The following is a 21,127-nucleotide window of genomic DNA, read 5'->3' on the forward strand; positions in this document are numbered from 1 at the left end:
CTGCTGTCTGTTTTTATCTGCATGGGGAAATCACATTCAAGTGTTTGCTAGCCAGTTGAATGGGGGGGGGGGGGGGGGGGCAGACATTCATTCAAACAAACAGACATTCAGAGTCCCACTGATTTCTAGCTATGCTCCTGTTTTATACCTTACCAATTGCCTGGCAGTCATGCTGATCCTCTGCCTCTAATACATTTAGCCATAGCCATGCAGCAGATCAGGTGTTTTTGACATTCGCTGCGTGCTTGTTTCTGGTATTATTCAGACACTATTGCAGCCAAATAGGATATATCAGCAGGGCTGCCAGGCAACTGGTGGTGTTTAACAGGAAATAAATATGTCAGCCTCCATTTACCACTAACTTCACTTATTCTTTATGGACACAGATGGCAATAAAATCTAGATAGATGCTCTAACCCTTCCTCCCTCTATTCAGAATTTAAATAAAACAAATTTGGCTGGAGTACAACCTCGATACGCAATAAACTTTATTGTAAAAGTTAGAGGATATGTATATTTTGGTCAAAAATGCCCCTCTGGCTTGTAGTAAATAAGAAATGGTATGAAAGACTCCACCCCCACCTTCCCATCAGAACCAGTGACTCCACCCCCTCCATAAAGCTAGCCACGCATAAACCTACTGCTTTTATTTTTCCTGAAATGAAATGGTTTCTATCAAATTGATGGAATTTTATGAACTCCTATAAGAAAAAAGCAGAAAAGTGGAAAATCTGAATTAAACAGTCAGTTCAAGAGCAAAATTAGATGGGAGGCAGAGGAGATCACTGACAGCAGAGTGGGGCAGCACAGGAAGCACTGGGGATCAGTGACAGCAGAGTGGGATGGCACAGGAAGCAGAGGAGATCACTGACAGCAGAGTGGGGCGGCACAGGAAGCAGTGATCAGAGACAGCCGAGTGGGATGGCACAGGAAGCAGTGATCAGAGACAGCCGAGTGGGATGGCACAGGAAGCAGTGGGGATCAGAGACAGCCGAGTGGGGTGGCACAGGAAGCAGGGGAGATCAGAGACAGCCGAGTGGGGTGGCACAGGAAGCAGTGGGGATCAAAGACAGAAAAGTGGGTGGCACAGGAAGCAGTGATCAGAGACAGCCGAGTGGGATAGCACAGGAAGCAGTGGGGATCAGAGACAGCCGAGTGGGGGTGGCACAGGAAGCAGTGGGGATCAAAGACAGCAAAGTGGGTGGCACAGGAAGCAGTGATCAGAGACAGCCGAGTGGGATAGCACAGGAAGCAGTGGGGATCAGAGACAGCCGAGTGGGGTGGCACAGGAAGCAGTGGAGATCAGTGACAGCCGAGTGGGATGGCATAGGAAGCAGTGGGGATTAGAGACAGCAGAGTGGGGCAGCACAGGAAGCAGTGATCAGAGACAGTAGAGTGGGATGGCACAGGAAGCAGTCTGGATCAGTGACAGCCGAGCGGGTTGGCACAGAAAGCAGTGGGGGATCAGTGACAGCCGAGTGGGGCGGCACAGGAAGCAGTGGGGATCAGAGACAGCAGAGTGGGATGGCACAGGAAGCAGTGATCAGAGACAGCAGAGTGGGATGGCACAGGAACAGCAGAGTGGGGTGGCACAGGAAGCAGTGGGGACCAGTAACAGCAGAGTGGGATGGCACAGGGAGCAGTGGGTATCAGTGACAGCAGAGTGGGGAGGCACAGGGAGCAGTGGGTATCAGTGACAGCAGAGTGGGGCAGCACAGGAAGCAGTGGGGATCAGTGACAGCAGAGTGGGGCAGCACAGGAAGCAGTGGGGATCAGTGACAGCAGAGTGGGGAGGCACAGGGAGCAGTGGGTATCAGAGACAGCAGAGTGGGGCAGCACAGGAATCAGTGGGGGATCAGTGACAGCAGAGTGGGGCAGCACAGGAAGCAGTGGGGATCAGTGACAGCAGAGTGTGGCAGCACAGGAAGCAGTGGGGATCAGTGACAGCAGAGTGTGGCAGCACAGGAAGCAGTGGGGATCAGTGACATCAGAGTGGGGAAGCAGTGGGGATCAGTGTCAGCAGAGTGGGATGGGATAAGAGGTCCATGATAGAGTTGTATGGGAGAGGAGGTAGATGAGATCAGTGATAGAGTGGGATGGCACAGTAGGATCAGTGGATCAGTGACAGCAGACTGGGACAGTACTGGGAGCAGTGGGGAATCAGTGACAGCAGAGTGGGATGGGATAAGAGGTCCATGATAGCAGAGTTGTATGGGAGAGGAGGTAGATGAGATCAGTGATAGAGTGGGATGGCACAGTAGGGATCAGTGACAGCAGACTGGGACAGTACTGGGAGCAGTGGGGATCAGTGACAGCAGAGTGGGATGGCACAGGAGGCATTACTGCCCTGCATTTCTGACCACAGGTCCACTTAATCTTTAGGCACTTAAAAAAACACCCTTGGAAAAATGTAGATCAGACTGGAGTTTATCAGTAATACTAACAAGGCACAATTCAGGTTTCACAAAAGAATGCATAAATACTTTATACTTATTTATAGATACTTGATATCCAAAGAACAGCTGTTAAATCCCCATTTCAGAAAAGCAAATGAATGATGCACTTTTAACAATTTAAAAAATTCTGGAATATAATAATATATATAATTTTATTTTTTTTCAGGTAAAATACCCTCCGGCGTTCTGATTACACAAACAAGTCATTTGTCCTGAATGACACCCACCTACCTGCTTACTCACCCCTCTCTCCTCACTGGCATTAGGCTCCCCCCTGCTATATGGTGCCTGTGTAACTATAGAGAGGGTAGGGGAAGCAAGCAGGCAGCAGGATGTTGCTGAGGAGCAATACACGCAGAGCACATTTATTTTACAAAAATAGCTTTAAAATGAATACAGTTTATAGGCATTCTTAAAGTGGGGTTTAACCAGTTGAAAGAGATACCCCCCACACCTGTATGGATAAAGCCCACCCTCTGTGCACACTCATTGGTTCTTCAGTCATAAAGAAATATACTAAGAGTAAAGGCTCTGATTAAAAGATACAAAGGCCCTCTCCCCACAGCATAAGGCAGATAGTAAGGCCCCGTTCAGACTGCAGAACGCAGACCGCAACGCATGCGGACCGCAACGCGTACGAACGCACGCCATCCGCGTTCGTATGCGTTGCGTGGCTGATCCCATCACTGAAAAGTGAATGGGACAGCCATGCGTTTTTACAAAAAATGCGTGCAGCATGCGTTCCCGGATTGCACAGGTCCGGAACGCATGCAGTGTGAACATCAGACAGTGCACTCTATGCAATGTCTGATGTCGTGCGTGTCGGCCACCTGCACGCGTTTCCAAAACGCGGCTGGAAACGCGTGCAGTGTGAACGGGGCCTAAACACTTCAGATAAAAGATAATTCAGGAAAAAAAGTGAGCGCATTTGCCCTCTTTCCAACTGACTGCTGCTGGCTTCCTGGAAGATAACAAGCACATCAGACAAAGAGGCAGAGTTTAAACACTCAAGGGTGACTCTAGCGGGGCCTCCCTCTGACCTGACCTTTCGTAAAAGAGGAAATGCAATAACTGGAGTCAGGTGGGATGAGAGGGGACATCGATAGGTAATGAAAAAAATATATACATTGTTGGATCTCAGCCTGGCCACATGGAATAAATACTGTCTTATTTTCTGTGTTGGTAGTACACCATTATAGGTTTACTGAATCTCTCGGCTCCTCCAATGATATCTGGTCTAGTTGAGCCACGGTAGGGCTCCTTCACACTATAAGTTTTTCTGAGCGCTTTGTGATTGTGAATGTTATCCTATGTGTGGGTTCACACTGGAGCGATGTGGTTTTGTAAAAATCCCCCATAGCGAGCTTTTAAAATTTCCAGTGCTTAACCTATTTTGGTTCCTGGACGTAGTTTCTACGTCCAGGAACCATGCGCGCTACCGCGCGGCCGATCGCGCGCGTGCACGCGCACTCCCGGCCGCGGATTTGGTAGCCAGGGAATCAATGTATCGGTCTACGGTGCCCGATCATTGATTCCTCTCCCCCGCTGAAAAAGCGACAGCTTCTCTTGGAAGCTGCGCCTTTTCTGGCCGTTCCCTCTGCGATGAGTCACTCTAAGCGTGTGTTACGCTTAGAGTGACGTCATGTAAACAAACTCAAAAAGTAATACTACACCTGTAAAAAAAATTTTTTAAAATTAACACACATTTACATTATCAATCTATTGTTTACCTCCCACCCTCCCAAAACTACCCAAATAAAATGTTTACAAATTAAAAAAAAAAAACCATTACAATAAAAAAAAAAAAACAACATGTAAATATTTACCTAAGGGTCTAAACTTTTTAAATATCAATGTAAAGATGAAATATTTCTATATTTTTTTATTTTAAACTTGTTAATAGTGATGGATGCAAAACGGAAAAAATGCACCTTTATTTCCAAATAAAATATTGTCGCCATACATTGTGATAGGGACATAATTTTAATAGTGTTATAACCGGGACATATGGGCAAATACAATACGTGAGTTTTAATTATGGAGGCATGTATTATTTTAAAACTATAATGGCTGAAAACTGAGAAATAATGAATTTTTTCCGTTTTTTCTTATTCTTCCTGTTAAAATGCATGTACAGTAAAGTGGCTCTTAGCAAAATGTACCCCCCAAAGAAAGCCTAATTGGTGGCGGAAAAAACAAGATATAGATCAGTGCATTGTGATAAGTAGTGATAAAGTTATAGACTAATGAATGGGAGGTGAACATTTCTCACGTGAAAACGACGGAACCTGAATGGGTTAAAAATCTTTTATAGTGTGAATCAGCCCTAAAGGTGGCCATACACTTATAGATTTGCAGCAGATTCGGCCATCAGATTTCTGGCAGATGCCTGTCAAGCTGAATCTGACAGGGGCGTAGCAATAGGGGTTGCAGAGGCAGCGACCACATCGGGGCCCTTGGGCCAGAGGGGCCCCGATGGGCCCTGCCTCAATTACAGTATTAGCTCTCTATTAGTCCTGTGCTCATAATAATCACTTCTATAGATACTTTGAATAGTGGTAATCAGTAACAAACTGCTCCCCATCCCCTTCTTGCACTTCTGACACTGTAGTTTCTGTTGGCAAGTTTTGGTGCGCTGTATCGATTGTTATGTATAGAGTGCTTGGGGGGGCCCCATTGTAAAACTTGCATCAGGGCCCTCAGCTCCTTAGCTACGCCACTGGAATCTGATGTGTGTCACACACTAGGAACAGATTTCCAATAGATACAATTCTAAAGAATTGATCGGTCAGAAATCGATTCTTTCAAATCTATCGATTTGTAGCCGATCGATGGATTTGATCTGACAGAATGGAAGATCTGGGTTGATCTGTTGCTGGCAGCAGATCCATGGCCCATAGAGTTACATTGGATCTAATGGACCAATAATGCATTTAGATCGATTTCCAATAGATTTCATTCTGAAATCTATTGGAAATCTGTTCCTAGTGTGTGGCACACATCAGATAGATTCCTGTCAGATTCCACCTGACAGAAATCTGACAGAAATCTATCTGATGGCCGAATCTGCTGCAAGTCTAGAAGTTTATGGCCACCTTTAGACCCAATGCAATGCCAGCAGCAAATCGACCTAGATTTTCCATCCTGTCAGATCAAATCGATCAAAATCGGCCACAAATCGATCGATCAGTAATTGATTCCGTAGTATTGGGGGAAAGAGGCACCCAAGTTGAGATAAAACCCAGTTTAAAAACAAATAAAAAGATATTAAGAGGTGGATTACCCTCAAAAGAGGACACTAGACACAGACACAAAGCATTTATATCGCGCTTTTCTCCTGGCGGACTCAAAACCCCAGAGCTGCAGCCACTAGGGCGCGCTCTATAGGCAGTAGCAGTGTTAGGGAGACTTGCCCAAGGTCTCCTACTGAATAGGTGCTGGCTTACTGAACAGGCAGAGATTCGAACTCAGGCTTTTTTTTTTAAATAAAAAACTGAGAATCCCGCATGAGGATATGGACTAGTCCAAAACCTGTCAGATTTTCAGTAGCTACTGTAAGTGACAGTGGCATAGGAGAAAAAAAAAAAAAAAGTAATTTACAGTACATTTTATAGGTATGCATATTTTGATACATTTTCGTGATAGCTGTGCTTTAAAGCAAAGCTAAAGCAAAAATAAGCTTATCAGATCATGAATTTCAGGTGTAGTACAGCTAAGAAATGCAACGTTAGTAGCAAAGAAAAGTGTCTCATATTGTTTTCCAATACAGGAAGAGTTAAAAAAAAAAAAAAGTCAAACGTAGATTTCAAGAGAGGGGGGGGGGGGGGGGGGGGAGTTGTGTGCAAAAATTAGGGATGCTCACAAATTTGAATCAAATTTGAATAGGGTTATTTGAATTTCATCCTGCTAATTGCAGCACCTGTGCGGGGTTAATCTTACCCATCAGCCGTCTGCTTCGCTCGTCCTTCGGCGCCCCCCACGCTGCGTTCCATTCCGGCGTCACGTGACTATACGCTTCCTCCTTCAACCCGAAAGGAGGAAGTGTTTGTAATCACGTGACCGCCAGATTGGAACGTAGCGTGGGAGGCGCCCAGGGACGAGCGAAGCAGACGGCTGATGGGTAAGATTACCCTCCCCACGCCCACCCGCACAGGTGCTGCAATTAGCAAGATGAAATTCAAATAACCCTATTCAAATTTCATCCGAATTCGAATTTGTGAGCATCCTTGGCAACAATGAACAAACCGAATACTTAATTATGAAATCGCAAAAAGTATTCTCTTTAATTACTAATCAAAAAGTTACCGTAATTAAAGATTAAAGACCCAGTGTGGGATGGCCATCCTGCCTAAAAAAACTTCAGTCATCTATGCAAAAGATCTTCTCTGAGCTATTCCAGCCAACATGGGTGGAATACAGTTCTGTTTTCTGAAGAATTTAAACAGCAAAGAAACAACGAGACATCTTGAGATAAGGTTTTACTGTAGAGAACTTCAAAGGGTCATTATTTCTGCTTTGTTTTATAGCTTAAAAGACAGTGCTGGGTTTTAAAATGGCAACTGTGACAGAATGATGCAATGTTCTACAAAAAAAGCTATATAACTGAAAATAAAAATAGGAGACTTTTCTTGGTTACAAATGTTGTATTCATTAACCGTACTACACATACAATTCATTGCATCATACTTTTTTTTTTTTTTTTTTGCTGCAGCTTTGCTTTAAAGGAATACTGTAGGGGGGGGGGGGGGGGGGCGGGGGAAAGGGAGATGAACTAGACATCCTGTGCCCGCGCAGCCACTCACCGATGCTCCGGCCCCGCCTCCGGCTCACTTCTGGAATTTCAGACTTTAAAGTCTGAAAACCGTTGCGCCTGCGTTGCCGTGACCTCGCTCCCGCTGATGTCACCAGGAGTGTATTGCCGAGGCCCAGTATGGTCTGTCCTGGTGACATCAGCGGAAGCGAGGACACAGCAATGCAGACATAGTGGTTTTCCGACTTTAAAGTCTGAAATTCCAGAAGTGGACCGGAGGTGGGGCCAGAGCATCGGGGAGTGGCTGCGCGGGCACAGGATGTCTGCGGGGGACCATTAGAAGCCCCGGGTAACTTCAACTCATTTTCCCCCGACCCCCCTACAGTATCCCTTTAAATACCGTTCACTGTGATTGACAGTAATTGTACCCATGTACGCACCTTATGCCTAGCTGTATGCAAAAGGTGACAGTTTTATGTCGCCAGGAGGTGCAGGAAGTCACCGGGGGGCTGAGCAGCTTAAAAACATTTTTCTAAGTAGGTTTCAGGGAAAAAAAATAATGAGCTCCCCAAGGCACACAGAACGCGCACAACGGCGGCCATTCTGTTGGGTGATCGCTGCTCATGAGGCCTGTCCGTGTATAAGGCTCATCTGTAAGGCACGCTGGTCTTCTATGAAGGGGACCATTAAGAAGACCACTATCACAAAAAAATGTAAAGTTTAAAATGCATGAAAACACAAATTAAAAGTACATTTCCACCAGAGCAAAAGATGCTAAAATTACTTTTTTCTCCTGTGTCGTTTTTACTTACAGTACATCGTAAAAATCTGGAAGAACTGACAAGTTTAGACTAGCCTATCTTCTCATGGGGCATTCTCAGGGTTTTCTTTATTTTCAAAAGCACTTGGTGAACGGCAGTTGCTCAATCCAACTGTCAGAATTGTGTACAAACAGTTGGGGGGGAGGGGGTGGGGTTGGGGGACAGACTGAATCTTTGTGTAGATCCCTTCCAGGGAGTGTTCTTGTAAAGAATAGATATAATACTGAGAATTCCCCATGGAATTCCCCATGAAAGGATGGGCTAGTCAAAAACCTGTCAGATTTCTACTACCTACTGTAAGTGACAGCAACATAGGAGAGAAGTAATTTATGGCTCATTTTACTCTGGAAGAAACGTACTTATTTGCATGTGTTTACTTGTATTTTTCAATTTTACAATCTTTTGTAATAGTGGTCTTTTAATGGTATGAATTGTACAGAAAACCACACAGTATGTGGGTAACATGGAAGTGAAACAATTCTGTGGTCAACTGGGATGCAAAGTTTTGAAGAGAGAAAGTGCCCTAAACCCCGACAATAAGGCTGGGAACACACTAGGCGGTACATTCGCGTTTTTCACCCGCACATGCATTTTTCTTCCGTTTTGCCTGCGTTTTAACCTCCTTGGTGGTAATCCTGAACTAAGTTCGGGCTGAGCCGCCCCGGAGGATTTCTCAGGCCCTGGAGGGCCGATTTGCATAATTTTTTTTTTGTTACGCGCAGCTAGCACTTTGCTAGCTGTGTGTACTACCCGATCGCCTCTGACGATTCGCCGCTACCCGCCGTGCCGCCCCCCCCCCCTCAGACCCCTTGCGCAACCTGGCCAGGTTACGCTATGGGGTGGATCGGGACTCCCCCAGACACCATGACGTGGATGACGTCATCCCGATCGTCGCCATGGCGACAGGGGAAGCCAAACAGGAAATCCTGTTCTGAACGGGATTTCCTGTTTGCTCTGATCGCCGGAGGCGATGGGAAGGGGAATGCCGCTGTACAGCGGCTATCATGTAGCTAGCGCTAGGCTAGCTACAGGATTTAAAAAAAGAAAAGAAAAATGCTGCGCCGCCCCCCTGGCGATTTTATTGTAACGCCAGGGGTGTTAATGTGTTTGCGGTTCGCATATGGGTTTTCTATTGTGTTTTATGCAAATCACTCGTAAGTAAACAGGAAGCGGAAATGCATACATTTTTTGTGTTTTTTTTTTTGTTTGTTTTTTTTTTTAAACGCACATAAAAGCCCATACAACACACTAAAACGCAATACCACTGCGTCACCACTGACTTTCATTATGTGCGTTTTTGATGCGTTTTTTGAAAATGCAACAAAACCAGCATTTTTAAACATGCATATTGCAGAACGCAACCCTATGCGTTTTTTTCATCCGGCCCATTGACTTACATTATGTGCGTTTTCGCTGCATTTTCTGCAACGCTAGCGTTTCTGCCTAGTGTGTCCCCAGCCTAAAAGTGTATGGGAAGAATTGATCATTACCTTTCAATTTCCTATGATCCCACAAATCTGCAGGAATGATTGCGTCTTAGGAGAATATTGTCACGTTAATGGGTACCTCACACACACCATACAATGGAAAACTTGATTTTTCTGCGCAACCAATCATTTTTATTGAACTGCCGTGAAAATTGGATCATTTTATTGTATGGTGTGTGGCCACCTTAAGTCTAGGGGAAGCGCAGATAAACCAATCATCAGCAGCCTTTCATTTTCCAAAGAGATAAAAGCTGTAATTCAATTGGCCGCTGCAAACAAATACATCTTCCCATTTGGGGCAAGTCAACTCTTCCCTACATTACCCTAAACTTTAGAGCTCTGAATAAAATCCAAATATAAAAACGGTTACAGCTTTTAGATAGTGTTAGGAGATATGGGTATCTTTGCCAGTTTGTTACGGCTGTCTGTGTCTCTGCTGGAGAGACTCAAATTCACTTCCTTTCCCTGTGAAACCTAGAAGTCACGTTCAAGTCTATGGTGTCACAAGAAAAGGAAGGGACGGCAGAAAAACACTTGGTTCTAACTCCTCCCCCACACCATAAAACATGTAAGAGATTCAGCCTCTTCCTGTCTGCATAGAAGGGAGGAGATTCTCTGCACAGGACAGAATGACAAAAGTAAAGAGACACTGAAGCGGAAAAAAAAAATGATATAATGATTTGTATGTGTAGTACAGCTAAGAAATAAAACATTAGGAGCAGAGACATTAGTCTAATATTGTTTCCAGTACAGGAAGAGTTAAGAAACTCCAGTTATGTATGCAAAAGAGCCACTGAGCTCCACCACTTTCAAAGTCGCAGAGAGCTCTGCCTTCTGAAGCTTGTTATCTCAAGAGTCAGTCATCTTATTTTCTTTTTCTCTGCAGAGGACAGGTCAAAAGTTCACTGGCCTGCTCTGTAAAATCATTTACAATGCTGATTAGTGTGTAAACAGCAAATATTAGAGATGCAATGTTATAAACAAAACTATATAACTGAAAATAAAAATGAGAATATTTTCTTTGCTACTAATCTTCTAGTAATTATCCGCACTACACATACAATTCATATCATTATTTTTTTTCTATATTCAGTGACTTTTTAAGAGCTGAAGAGAGGTTGTAAGCCTTTTCCATTATTTCCAGGACTAAGCTAATAGTCCTGTGTAGAGTTGGGCTTTAAGGACTTCTAAAAATCAAGCCTTTGCGTAAAAAAAATAAGTTTTATTCATCTTAATAACACACCTTTGTCAAATTTAAAAGAAATTGGGTCACGTGATCTTTGGTTGCTGCTTCCTGTGCACAAAGTTTCTGGGATGCCAGCACTGCCCTCCTCACTGCATACACCGAGTGGGCGGGGCAGAGACCCAGCTTAGTGCAGAGAAACGGTTTACCATATACATGGGTCTGGCACACAGTAAAACTGGTCACCTTAACCAATACTCATCTGATTTCATTTATGGAATGGCTGGTGGTCTTTTTAAGGACAAGGCTTCACTTATTAGAGACTTCTACAGAAAACGCATTTTAGGCCACCTGACCAGGATTCCTCTTAAGAAGTTCTGAGAGGAGACAGACACTGCACTGAGGGAGGGGCAAGAAAATAGCATGATAAAATTCTGCTGCCCCACCTGTCACAGTAAATACCCAGGTCCTATCGTACCCCTTCCAGCGTCACATCAGTCCTAAAGTTGCGGTGACACCATGAGCGCCAGTCCAGTCATCCGTGTCACGTTCCAAGACCTCCATTTTTCTTATATCACAGCTGAAACGTCCAATCAGGCTTTCTGTGACTGCTAAAATACAAGCCACTTGCTGGCCTGGGTAGGTGGGGGCGGAGCTTCACCAATGTCCACCGTAATGTTGGTGTAGAGCGGAGCCGAATCTCGGGAAAGTAGGCGGAAGGCCAGGGAGTTCATCCCATCATCCCGCCAATTCCTCCGGGTGTTCTTCAGCAGGCCGTACCTGGGAGAGGGGAGAAGGAAGGTGGTAGTGTCACATTACAGCAGACAGAAGCCCCACCCCCGTTTCAGTTACGGGAAATTACACTCATGGTATCCACTAAAATATTTTCGCCTAACGTGGAAAATTATGCAAAATCAAGACAAGTTTTCTTTAAAGTGAACCAGAGACGAAGCATCCTCATGTATTTTACCATATATATATATATCAATGGGAACATGACAGTAAACACCTACCTTGCTCTCTGTTTCATTATTTACTGTTCAGATTGCTTCCTATCAGCCCAGATAAAATCCCTGACTGAGCATTCAGTCTGGCTTTGCTATAATGACTCACCTATAATGATTCCTGAGCAGAGCCACAAGGGGGCAGGCTTGGGCTTGAAAAGACAGCACAGACGACAGACTTAGCTAAAAAGATTCCTGAACAAAGCCAGACTGATTGCTCAGTCAGGGATTTTTATCAGGGCTGATAACAAGCAGGCTGAACAGTAAATAATGAAAGAGAGCAGGGTAGGTGTTTTCTCTAATGTCCCCACTGATATATATGGTAAAATACATGAGGGTGCTTCGTCTCTGGTTCCCTTTAAGTAGTCTGGATCTTAGCTTAGCTCCGCCCGCCAGTCCACCCCATCACCAGCATTATGGCCAATCCCTAGAGGGATGAATGTCTGCTGCCTACCTGTAGGAGTTTTCCTCGTTTCCCGTATCCCGGTCGTGAGGGATCATCTTGTAGCGGCCGAGGATCAGCGGCGTCCGCGTGATGCTCAGTCCAGCCAGGCGAATCCTCAAATGACAAATAGTCTATGTTACGAGTGAAGATGCATCTGCAGTCACATTATTGGGGCAGAATGGCTTCAATACCAACAGGCTGAAATCTGCTATGCTTCCAAATGGCTCAGCCAGTGACCAAAAACGCCAACGTTTCGGAGCCACGTAGGACCCCTTTATCAAGGCAACATTTGCTCGTAGGCAATCATCTGTCTGCGGCAAAGTGTCAATCGATCTGCAATGTCAAATTGAAAACAATGGGAGTCGGAGCTCCTCTCAGCACTCGCAGGACGCAATCTTACTCAGTCAGGCAGCAGTATATCAATGTTGCTACGTGGCACCGAAACGTTGGCGTTTTTATACACAAAACATGTTGGATGTGCCAGCTTCCTGATTTATTTAAATCACTTTACGACCAACTAACGCCGATTGATGGCCGCAAGGTGGCTCCCCTAAGACCTGGGGGAGTGGTTTGCCAGGGATCGCGCGCCGCTTAAGTGATGGAGCTCTGCTCTGTCAGTCTGCCAGTGTAGATTGCAGTCTATTTACATTGTACAGCGCTGCAATCTACTGCAGCACTGTACTGGGGACAGCCCTGTCACTCGGCTGTCATGGGCTGATGCCTATGAAAGACGATCCTGCCGATTGGCTGTCGGGGGGAGGGAGGGGAGGAGGCGAGAAAAAAAAAACACAACCACAAAGCCCTGGAGCAGCGATCAGAGCCCACCAACAGAAACCTCTGTTGGTGGGCTGAAAAAGAGGGGGGGGGGGGGAGAGAGAGAATTCATTTGTGTGCTAAGTTGTATGGCTGTGCAGCAAGCTATTAAAACTGCAGAGCACTAAATTGTAAAAATAGCAAAAATGGTCACGGGGGGGGGGGGGGGGGGGGGGTTGACAGCAAGGAGCCTGTGTCCTTAAGTGGTTAAATATTTGCAGAGGTCGTCTTTTCTCTTTTTCAGCTGTAGCACTCCCCCTTAAAGAGACTCTGAAGCGAGAATAAATCTCGCTTCAGAGCTCAAAGTTAGCAGGGGCATGTGTGCCCCTGCTAAACCGCCGCTATCGCACCGCTAAACGGGGGTCTCTTCACCCCCAAATCCCCCCCCCCGCACAACTTGGTCGTACATTTGGTCGCTCCTGGAGGCAGGGCTAACCGCCGCAGCCCTGCCTTCAGTCGCGTCTATCAGCGGCGCATCGCCGCCTCTCCCCCGCCCCTCTCAGTGAAGGAAGACTGAGAGGGGCGGGGGAGAGGCGGAGATACGCGCTGACAGACGCGCGTGGGGCAGGGCTGCGGCGGTTAGCCCTGCCCCAATGCGGATGCGCTCCCCCGCTTTACGGAGGGGATTTGTGGGATCAGGTACCCCCGTTAAGCCGCAGGATAGCGGCGTTTTAGCAGGGGCACACATGCCCCTGCTATATATGAGGTCTGAAGCGAGATTTATTCTCGCTTCAGACTCTCTTTAAGGTTTGATCCAGTAGTGAGTGAAAGCCAACATTAACTTTGAAGGCTAGCAACAAGTCTGTACACGTCCCAACTCCCGCCAGACGACATGCCTCATACCCATGTACAGTTGTGTTCAAAATTATCCAACGCCCAATGCTGTAAAGGATTTTAGGGAATTTAGTGTACATTTGTAATGGTGTTCAGAATGAAATCTTACAAGGACTTTGTAAAGAACCAAATGCAACTAAAATGACATCAATTATTTTGTAATACAGTATTAAAAATTTTTTTTTGTGATTTCTTCATTCAAGAACAGAGGTTCATTCAAGTGTTTTTGATCAGGTATTTAAAACACCTGTGGATGTTAAGTAGCAGCAATCAAGCATAATAAGCACCAATTAGGCAGATTTAAAATAACGGATACTCAGCTCCTTCTAGACATTTACTGGTGTGTTTACAAACATGGTGAAGTCAAGAGAATGGTCCAGGAAGACAAGAGGAGAGGTGATTTCTCTTCACAGGAAGGGCAATGGCTATAAGAAGATTGCAAAGATGTTAAACATACCAAGAGACACCATAGGAAGCATCAATCGCAAATTCAAGGCAAAGGGCACTGTTGAAATGCTACCTGATCGTGGCAGAAAGAAGATGCTGACTTTGACTGCTGTGCGCTACCTGAAGCGCAAAGTGGGGAAAAGTCCCTGTGTGACTGCTGAGGAGCTGAAAAAAAGATTTGTCAGATGCGGGTACTGAAGTTTCAGCTCAGACAATAAGGCGCACACTGCGTGATGAAGGCCTCCATGCCAGAACTCCCAGGCGCACCCCCTTGCTGTCTCCAAAGAATAAGATGAGTCGACTGCAGTATCCCAAAAGTCATGTGGACAAACCACAAAAGTTTTGGGATTGTGTTCTGTGGACTGATGAAACAAAATTAGAACTGTTTGGGCCCATGGATCAACGCTATGTTTGGAGCAGGAAGAACAAGGCCTATGAAGAAAAAAACACCTTGCCTACTGTGAAGCATGGCGGGGGGTTCAATCATGCTTTGGGGCGGTTTTGCTTCTGCAGGTACAGGGAAGCTTCAGCATGTGCAAGGTACCATGAATTCTCTTCAGTACCAGGAGATACTGGAAGAAAATGTGATGCAGTCCGTCACAAACCTGATGCTTGGGAGATATTGGACCTTTCAACAGGACAATGATCCCAAGCATACCTCCAAGTCGACTAGAGCATGGTTGCAGAATAAAGGCTGGAACATTTCGGAGTGGCCATCCCAGTCACCAGACTTAAATCCAATTGAGAACCTCTGATGGGACTTAAAGAAAGCAGTAGCAGCGCGCAAGCCTAAGAATGTGACTGAACTGGAGGCTTTTGCCCACGAAGAATGGGCTGAGGGCCTGTTTCCACTACACGTAGATTGGATGCAGAAAAACTGACTCCAATGAATGCCTATGGGCCCGTTTCCACTAAACGCGATTTTTCTGATGCAGATTTTCCTATGGGCATTAATTGGAGTCAGTTTTTCTGCATCCAGAATCTGCGTGTAGTGGAAACAGGCCCTAAGATACCCGTAGATGGCTGCAAGACACTTGTGTCAAGCTATACTTCACGTTTAAAAGCTGTTATAACTGGAAAAGGATGTTGTACTAAGTACTAAGGATGAATGTCACTTGGGGGTTGAATAAAACTGATAACGTGAGCACAGAAAAGACATTTGTGGTTATTTCATTATAAATGTTATGTTATATTTGTCTGACTTACAAGTGCCTCTTTGATTTAATTGTAAACAAGATGACTGAAATGATCAAAATCAATGTCAAACTGGCCAAAACACTCAATTTCAGTGGGGGTTGAATAATTTTGAACACAACTGTACAAGGCATGAAAGCTTACACTTCTAGGTGGGCCGCTGTGCGGCTGCATGGGCCTATGTCTGCCCCTGGTTAGAGAAGAAAGCCTTCTGACAAGACTCCTACGCATAGAACAATGCAGATAAATATAAGAAGGCGACTGCCCCAGATTGTGCTAGATGTGTGTGTGTCCAGGAATGAGTGCATCGGGTGAGAGCTGACAGGTGAACGGGCTGTGGATAGGATATATACAGCCACACACCATATAGGGCAGAAGGCAGGGCCTTTTCTTGGGTAGTGCCGGCAGGGCAACTGTCCTGGGCTCAGACCAGCAAGTAGAAGAAAGGGGGCGCAGGCAGAAGGACATAACCGCTAGGGAGCTGGTGACGCACGGTGCAGCCAAATGGAAGAAGATTACCAGCGTGATCACCTCCTTGACTCCTCCTAGGCTGCCTGCGTCAGACGTTACGTCATCATCACGTCACCACTGCGTGATGACACCTGATGTCCTGTAGAGGTACTGCAGGCTGTCAGTGCGCGGTGCCCGTGGAGGAGTCGGCTTTCCGGGCTCTCTTCGTTTGTGTGTTTTCCTGGTCTCTGCTCCCTCCTGGATCAGTGGCTGGTCACTAGTAAGTAGGCAGATCTACTTGTGACCTGTGGCTGTGTGACTGTCCCTAAAGAGTTAGAGTCCACGAGGGTGAGGGGGAAGGAGGCACAATTTTTACACCCCCGCCCTGAGTGCAATTTAGCCTAGAAACTGCCCTGACAAAACATACAACAATCCCAGCCTGACATACTGTAACCGATAAAGCACCAATTCCTCTGGTTCCTCAAACTTGGTGCTTAGGGTGAGATCATGGCCCCTTAACTCATTTTTTCTCCCAGGTTTTCTCCTTGGAGATCATTTTTAATCTTTTTAAAATAACTTTTCAGCATTTTGCAATTGAAAAAGTAAAAGTACCAAAAACGAGGTGAAAAAGTACTGTACCTACCTGCTGGTGCCTTGAAAGCCATTTTATGGATACGGGCCCATATGCAATTCCATTTCTCTCCTAGGTGATATTTTCACAATTTGTCAATAAAATGCCTTTTAACCTGCTGAGCGGTCTGGACGAGCTCAGCTCGTCCAACACCGCCAGAGGCTGCCGCTCAGGCCCTGCTGGGCCGATTTTAGTCAAATAAAAAGCAGCACACGCAGCCGGCACTTTGCCAGCCGCGCGTGCTGCCTCATCGCCGCCGCTCTGCGGCGATCCGCCGCGAGCAGCGGCGAAAGAGGGTCCCCTCAGCCGCCTGAGCCCAGCGTAGCCGGAACAAAAAGTTCCGGCCAGCGCTAAGGGCTGGATCGGAGGCGGCTGACGTCAGGACGTCGGCTGACGTCGATGACGTCACTCCGCTCGTCGCTATGGCGACGATATAAGCAAAACAAGGAAGGCCGCTCATTGCGGCCTTCCTTGTTTATTCTGGGCGCCGGAGGCGATCGGAAGATCGCCTCCGGAGCGCCCTCTAGTGGGCTTTCATGCAGCCAACTTTCAGTTGGCTGCATGAAATAGTTTTTTTTTTTATTTAAAAAAAACCCTCCCGCAGCCACCCTGGCGATTTAATCAGAACGCCAGGGTGGTTAAAGAGGAACTCCGGTGAAAATAACGTAATGAACTAAAGTGCATAATTCTCACAATAATTATGTATAAATGATTTAGTCAGTGTTTGCCCATTGTAAAATCTTCCCTCTCCCTGATTTACATTCTGACATTTATCACATGGTGACATTTTTACTGCTGGCAGGTGATGTCAGTGGAAGGAGATGCTGCTTGATTTTTTTGGTCGTTTTTTGGAATTGCTCATGGGTCCATATCAGTAAAATGCCTTTATTGACTATTTTGAAGATATCATCTAAGAGAAAACTCAGCAGAAAAAAGTGAATTGAATAAGGCCAACATATCAGTATACAGAGTTACATTCAGCAGCAATCCGTCACTCTGGTCTTACCTCATGGCGATATCGTCGTCCTCCCCTCCCCAGCCCCAGTATGTGTTGGGGAAGCCGTTCATCTTCATAAACTGGTCCGGTGTCAGGGCAGACACGCCTCCAAAGTACGCCCAATAAGGCAAGCTGAGGGAACACAAACAGCGGATTTTCACAGCGGTTTTGGGACAAAACTCTGGAAAGCAGGAAAAAAGGGCGCCAGCAGCTAGTGGACGAAAAGAGCGCTGCCATAGACTAATGGAGTTATCGTTAATACGGCGAAAAAAGCAGAAAAAAGGGCGCCCAATAAATCATCATTAACATTATTAGAACATTAAAGTTTTTGAAGTAGGTTATCGTTTTATAAGCTTGCAAAGTTATAGTTTTGTCATATTTCATGCAGAATATTTACACACACACACACACATTAAATGAAGCAGCTGTAGCATCATTTTTCCAGGTGACAAATATGCATGAACTTACAATGACCAACTTTTTACCGACCATCCTAGCTGTCCTCCATGAAGAGCTGTACAGTACAGACTCCTTGCCCTAACTCAATAGGATTCTCAAGTGTAAACACCCTCCTCTCAGGGGAGGTCAGAGGCAGAGATAACCCTTTAATGTCTAAAACAAGCAATATAAATTTACAGACATCAGTACTGCAAGTGATGCCATTTTCAGGATTTGAAATAAGCAAGATGTACACCAACCCCCACTAACCAGCCCCCCCCCCCCCCCCCCCCCCCGAAACAGAGACATAGATTCTACAGCTCTGGACAGCAAGGTTAAAGAGAAACCGTGACCAACAATTGAACTTCATCCCAATCAGTAACTGATACCCCCTTTCCCATGAGAAATCTATTCCTTTTCACAAATGGATCATCAGGAGGCTCTGTATGGCTGATATTATGGTGAAACTCCTCCCACAGTGTGATGCCAGGACCATGGTGCTGACATCACACTGTGGGAGCCTTGTTGCATTGTGGGAAATAACAGCTGTTTCCAACTGCCAAAAAAAGCAAGCAGCATCCCCTTCCACTGACATCACCTGCCAGCAGTAAAAATCTCACCATGTGATAAATTTCAGAATGTAAATCGGTGAGAGGAAAGATTTTACAATGGGCAAACACTGACTAAACCATTTATACATAATTATTGTAAAAATGTAGCACTTTTGTTCATTACGTTCTCTTCACTGGAGTTCCTCTTTAAGGTCGCCGAGCACCAGCCAAACAATGTGTTGTAGGGATGGATGTAGAACGTGGCAGAGAGGAAATGAATAATACATTTAGTTTTGGTTCCCTCAAGGAGCTGATTTTTTTGTCCCAACAAAGGTAAAAGAAACCCTCTCACTTACATATCGTGTTTATCCCTTGTTATTGTTTTCTGATGGAACAGAAGGGAGGCCTCTAGGTTTCAGGAAGATCAGAGAGAGAGGACACCCCCCCCCCCTCCCCACCCGGCGTTTGTGTGATCTCCTCCCACCATCCGGGGATCTGGGACAGAGGTCGGTAACCAGGTACGTGCTTCACATGTGATAAGAGCCCAGAATTCAGGGATAGAGTGACACAAGGAATCATTGTTTTACAAAAGACACAGAATATGAAAGACGGCTTCCATAATAACAGGGAACAATACGCTGCCTGTGCACAACCTCAGGGCATATTTCATAAAGCCTGACCTCCTTCCCATGAGCCCCGGCAGGCCTGGCACCGGCCCACAAACGCCGTCTATCAGAATCATTTACTTCACCAAGTACAAAAGGTGGTGGATTCATCCAGAATGAGTTTGGCTCATAAAAGTTCTGGAATGGCAGGTTGGATGGTGAGAGAAAGAGGGCAGGGAGGAGGGGGGATTCACATTCATACACACACACAGACACACACACACACACAGACACACAGACACACAGACAGACAGACACACAGACAGACAGACAGACAGACAGACAGACAGACACACACACACAACCAGACACCACCAACAAAAACAATATAGGTGAAAAATCTAACATCTAACATAGCCTAACTTTCATATAAAGTTCAAAAAACAATTTTGACGATAACCTCGGCTATTTGTAGCTCAAAAATAATGCACTGTTGGGTTTCTACATGTACGGGCACAGCTCCCAAATTATAGTCACTTGAAACTGAAATGAGACAGGACAAGACATAACATTGATATTGCGCTTTCCTCTTGGCAGACTCAAAGCGCCGGGGCTGCAGCCACTAGGGTGCGCTCTACAGGAAGTAGCAGTGCTAGGAAGTCTAGCCCTCGGTCTCCGTTCTGAATAGGTGCAGCTTAAATCAGAGCTGATAGCCATACTATCTCAGAAAAAAAAACACACATATAAGTAGATAAAATGCTTGCTCTACTTATACAGCATATGTATTGCACTGTCTACGTTTTGATTTTTGTGACTTTTCTACAGTAAAAAAAAAAAAAAAAAAAAAAAAAAAAAAAAAGCCAAACCTGATGTCATTTCCTCCCTTACTCTCCTCTGCCTGATTTGCCCGCCCTTCACTATAGAAAGTGCATTGTCTCATGAGAAATATTGGCCAATCAGACAGGAACAGAGGTGTGAGAGGGGAAAACAGGAAGGAAAGAGGCTTCAGCCAGACTGCATTAGTTAAGTATGAGAGGAAGTATAGAAGCAAAAAAAGGACAACCCAGCATGCCCTGCAACTTCCTTTTTGTGTACCAAATTTTGTGTGTACCAAATAAGAATCAGGTAAACTAGGGAATGATCATTGATCAACAAGAAAAGTAATAGTGCTTTTAATGCTGGGCATACACGGCCCAGATTCTTCTTATCGAGCCGCTGATGGCTCGATTGATAATTTCAGACATGTCCAATCACCGCGTGGATCGATTCCCGGCTCGATCCCCGCGGGCGGACAATAGCGGTAATCAAGCGGAAGATAAGTGCGGGGACGAGCAGGAATCTATCCACGTGGACGAGCCGGCATTGAGCCGCTGGCTCGAACCGGTGCATTGTTGAGCCGTGTATGCCCGGCATAACTTTTGGATTGCCTGGTTAGCATCCTTATTACTTGTTTGCCAGATAAAAATAAAGAATTGATTTTTGATTTTATGCCCAACAGCTACTCTTTAACCCCCCCACCCCCCCCCCTCCCCCCCAAAGACCAGGCTCATGTTTGCAGTGCTGGGCTGTGCAGGCTTTTCAGCCTTCTGCACAGCCCAGCTTAGGTGCCCAGCGATCGGACTCGCCTCCTTTTTTTGTCCCTAAGGGGACATGCCGCCGGAGGGGTCCGATCGCTACAGGCTTTGTTTATTTTTTTCCGATGCCTCAGCGAGGCTCTCTCCCCCCGCCCCCCTCCGTCATGTTATTTGGAACAGGACGGCGATCCGTCCTGTACCGCCTCCCATGGGCATCAGCCTATGAGAGGAGGGCGCTCCCCGGCCAATCAGAGGCCGGGGATCGCCGATCTCGTACAGCGCTGCCGGGGGCTTGTAAACAAAAAGGGGATTTCTTTCCCCTTACGTTTACAAACAGTCTGCTAGCCGTGATCGGTGGCTAGCAGGCTATGCAAAGCGGCAGGGAACGATCGCGCATGCGCGCGGCCGTTCCCTGAGAAGCTGCAGCCCCAGGACTTGACGCCAATT

At 46.0% G+C, this 21,127-nt stretch overlaps 1 protein-coding gene across 3 annotated transcripts in view; it reads right to left on the reverse strand.

Moving 5' to 3' along the window:
• Nucleotides 1-10,721: 10,721 nt before the first annotated feature.
• The window catches only part of LOC137547345 (beta-1,4-galactosyltransferase 3-like), an 83,913-nt gene continuing 73,507 nt past the window's right edge, over nt 10,722-21,127 (reverse strand). For all 3 annotated transcript variants that reach the window (XM_068270848.1, XM_068270850.1, XM_068270849.1), the window contains exons 5-7: nt 17,522-17,644; nt 12,156-12,260; nt 10,722-11,477 (exon numbers count right to left, since the gene is read on the reverse strand). In XM_068270848.1, coding sequence (XP_068126949.1) covers nt 11,309-11,477; nt 12,156-12,260; nt 17,522-17,644 — 397 coding nt within the window. In that variant the 3' untranslated portion in view covers nt 10,722-11,308. The remainder of the gene's footprint in view (nt 11,478-12,155; nt 12,261-17,521; nt 17,645-21,127) is intronic.

Source organism: Hyperolius riggenbachi, chromosome 2 (assembly GCF_040937935.1).
Source record: "Hyperolius riggenbachi isolate aHypRig1 chromosome 2, aHypRig1.pri, whole genome shotgun sequence".
In the NCBI taxonomy this organism is placed as follows: domain Eukaryota; kingdom Metazoa; phylum Chordata; class Amphibia; order Anura; family Hyperoliidae; genus Hyperolius; species Hyperolius riggenbachi.